Raw genomic sequence first — 2,698 nt, 5'->3', positions numbered from 1 at the left:
CCTGCGCTGGGGGGGACGCCTGGGGAATCTGCAACGGGAGCGGAGGCACAACTTGAGGAGGGCCCTGTGGACGCAGGAGCCTTCCCTTTGCTGCCCAGGAGCTGTGGCTCCTCTTTAGGATATCTGGGACCAGAGCCACACCACGCAGCGCCGATCTGACCCTGTAACACCCTGAAATCTACGGCTGGGCCATCTCCTTCATGCTGCAAACACCCAGAGTTGGCAGCAAACCCTGCCCCACTGGCCCTGAAAATATCATTTAACACAGGAAACTTCGGCTTCGCGTGGAGTTCGTACAAACCTTTTGGTGTTCGCGAGGTAAATTCAGTGTCAAAATAAAAGGTGTCATCTGGCTGGCCCACCGCGGGCTTGAAGGGCGGTTTGATCTCCCTGCGGTACAGCTTCTGCAATACAAAGGCCGTTTGGGTGCTTGTGAGTCCGTTTGTGGAGAAATAACACAAGTTCTGCATATATTCAATCCAGAAAAAAAAAGCATTCTGTATGCAGCTTGGCCCCACACCACCAGCAGCATCCAGAAAGTATTTACAGGCTCTTCCACCTCCTCCTCACTGCCCTGGGGCTTTGCTGACACAAATCTCCCCGGGGCAGCCAGAGGAGATGCCCCAGGAGGGCACCCACACCCCAGCGCTGCCACGAGCATCCTTTTACATTGCTTCTTGAAGGAAACATTTGAAATAAGCTTTACTGGCACTGCTGGTGCCTTGAAAGCATCACAAAGCTGACCTTCAAAATCCCTTACCAAGTAAGGGAAAACGGGGAAGATTACAAACAGTAAATTAGGGAGTTGGCCAAAAGCAATTGGGAAATGCCGGTTCAGTTATCGCCCTGTTTCTCTGTCCAGCACAAGGTATTTCCTTGCCAGAAATGTTTCCCCGAGTCCTTCCCACTTTGTGCAAGACAAAGTGTTGTGCCAAACCCCAATTAAACCCCGCGCCTCGCTGCTGAGAGACGAGCAAATTCAAACCCCGGTGAGATCAGAGGCCACGCGGGGATGAAACAGTCATTGACGTGTACTGTGTTCAGTTCTGGGCCCCTCACTATAAGGAGGATGTTGAGATTCTGGAGCGTGTTCAGAGAAGAGCCACAAGGATGGGGAGGGCTCTGGAGAACAAGCCTGATGAGGAGCGGCTGAGGGAACTGGGCTTGTTTAGCCTGGAGAAGAGAAGGCTGAGGGGAGACCTCATCACCACCTCCAACTGCCTCAAGGGAGGTTGTGGAGAGGTGGGTGCTGGGCTCTTCTCCCAGGTGATGGGGGATAGAACAAGGGGAAACGGCACCAAGCTGTGCCAAGGGAGGTTCAGGTCAGAGATAAGGAGGAAGTTCTTTACTGAGAGGGTCGTCAGAAGCTGGACCAGGCTGCCCAGGGAGGTGGTGGAGTCACCATCCCTGGATGTGTTTAAAGAGCGGGTAGATGAGGTACTTAAGGATATGGTTTAGGGGGTAGACAGGAGCGGTTGGACGTGATGATCTCAGAGGGCTTTTCCAACCGAGCCATTCTGTGATTCTGTGATGACAAACAGATTTCTAGTTTTGGGAAGGGTTATTACTGGAAGAGAAGGAAACCTGCACTGGTAGCTCCTGGTCAAGCATCGTGACCGTGCTATTCCTGAGCTGCGTTTCTGGGGCTGAGCAGTGTAAACGTTTGCTTTTACATTTCTGATACTCACATTCCAGTCAATGGTGGAGTAGAAAGGATGGCGCTTGATCTCTTCTGCCCCATCTGGTCCAGAACCTGAAAGATGCGCCCGTGGGGTGCGCTGTGTTAAATCAGAACCACCAAAAAGGAGGGGGTAGCGAGGTGGGTGTTGGTCTGTTCTCCCCAGTACCAAGTGATGGGACGAGAGGAAATGGCCTCAAGTTGTGCCAGGGGAGGGTTAGATTGGATCTGAGGGGAACATTTCTTTAGTGCAAGAGTGGTCGAGCACTGGCAGGGGCTGCCCAGGGCAGTGGTGGAGTCCCCATCCCTGGAGGGGTTCAAAAGCCACGTGGATGTGACACTGAGGACATGGTTTAGTGGCCATGGTGGGGCTGGGTTGATGGTTGGACCTGATGATCCTGGAGGCCTTTTCCAACCTTAATGATTCTGGGATTTTATGACAAAGCAAAGGCTTCCAGGTATGCACCACGCAGGAATTCTGGGGAGCCTGGCTGTAACGCAACGAGCCCGTTCACCTCGCACAAGCACGAACACGCTGCTGACCCACGAGGACGTGAGAGGCCCCGAGACGCCATCGGGGGTATCCAGAAACCACAAAAACGCCTTACCTAATCTGTTGGCCGGATTCCTCTTGAAAAGGGCCCGCAGGAGGCTCTGTGCTTCAGCGCTCAGGAACTGCGGCATGCCCAGCTTCGCTCTGCAGAGGAAATTGCGCAATGGGTCGCAGGTTTGGAGAAGTCGACCCGACTGCAGCACCTCCACCCCTGGCAGCACAATCATCGCTTTGGCATTTACACTGCGCCCTTCGGAGCAACTGCTGACACAAAACTGCTTGCCAAACACTGCCACTGCGTTGTGAGAACCCCCAAATTGCAACACGAGCAAAGAAAGAGCAGAAGCTCGCGTCCCGTACAGGCATGAAAGACAAAACACCTCTTACTTGAGGATGAGGTTCATCGTCTCCTTCCGATCCTTCCCCTGGAAGGGCAGCGAGCCGGTCAGCATTTCAAACTGGCAGGG

General features: G+C 53.6%; 1 protein-coding gene across 1 annotated transcript in view; it reads right to left on the bottom strand.

Annotated features, from left to right (window-relative positions):
• Positions 1-2,698, bottom strand: part of LOC104538957 (ribosomal protein S6 kinase 2 alpha-like) — a 17,231-nt gene that overhangs the window by 3,814 nt on the left and 10,719 nt on the right. Inside the window, 5 exon segments of the mRNA XM_010182384.1 lie at positions 1-28; positions 302-404; positions 1,689-1,753; positions 2,287-2,375; positions 2,619-2,689. Coding sequence (XP_010180686.1) covers positions 1-28; positions 302-404; positions 1,689-1,753; positions 2,287-2,375; positions 2,619-2,689 — 356 coding nt within the window.

This window comes from Mesitornis unicolor, unplaced genomic scaffold (genome assembly GCF_000695765.1).
Source record: "Mesitornis unicolor isolate BGI_N332 unplaced genomic scaffold, ASM69576v1 scaffold2910, whole genome shotgun sequence".
In the NCBI taxonomy this organism is placed as follows: Eukaryota; Metazoa; Chordata; class Aves; order Mesitornithiformes; family Mesitornithidae; genus Mesitornis; species Mesitornis unicolor.
This window is presented reverse-complemented; position numbering and strand designations above follow the sequence as displayed.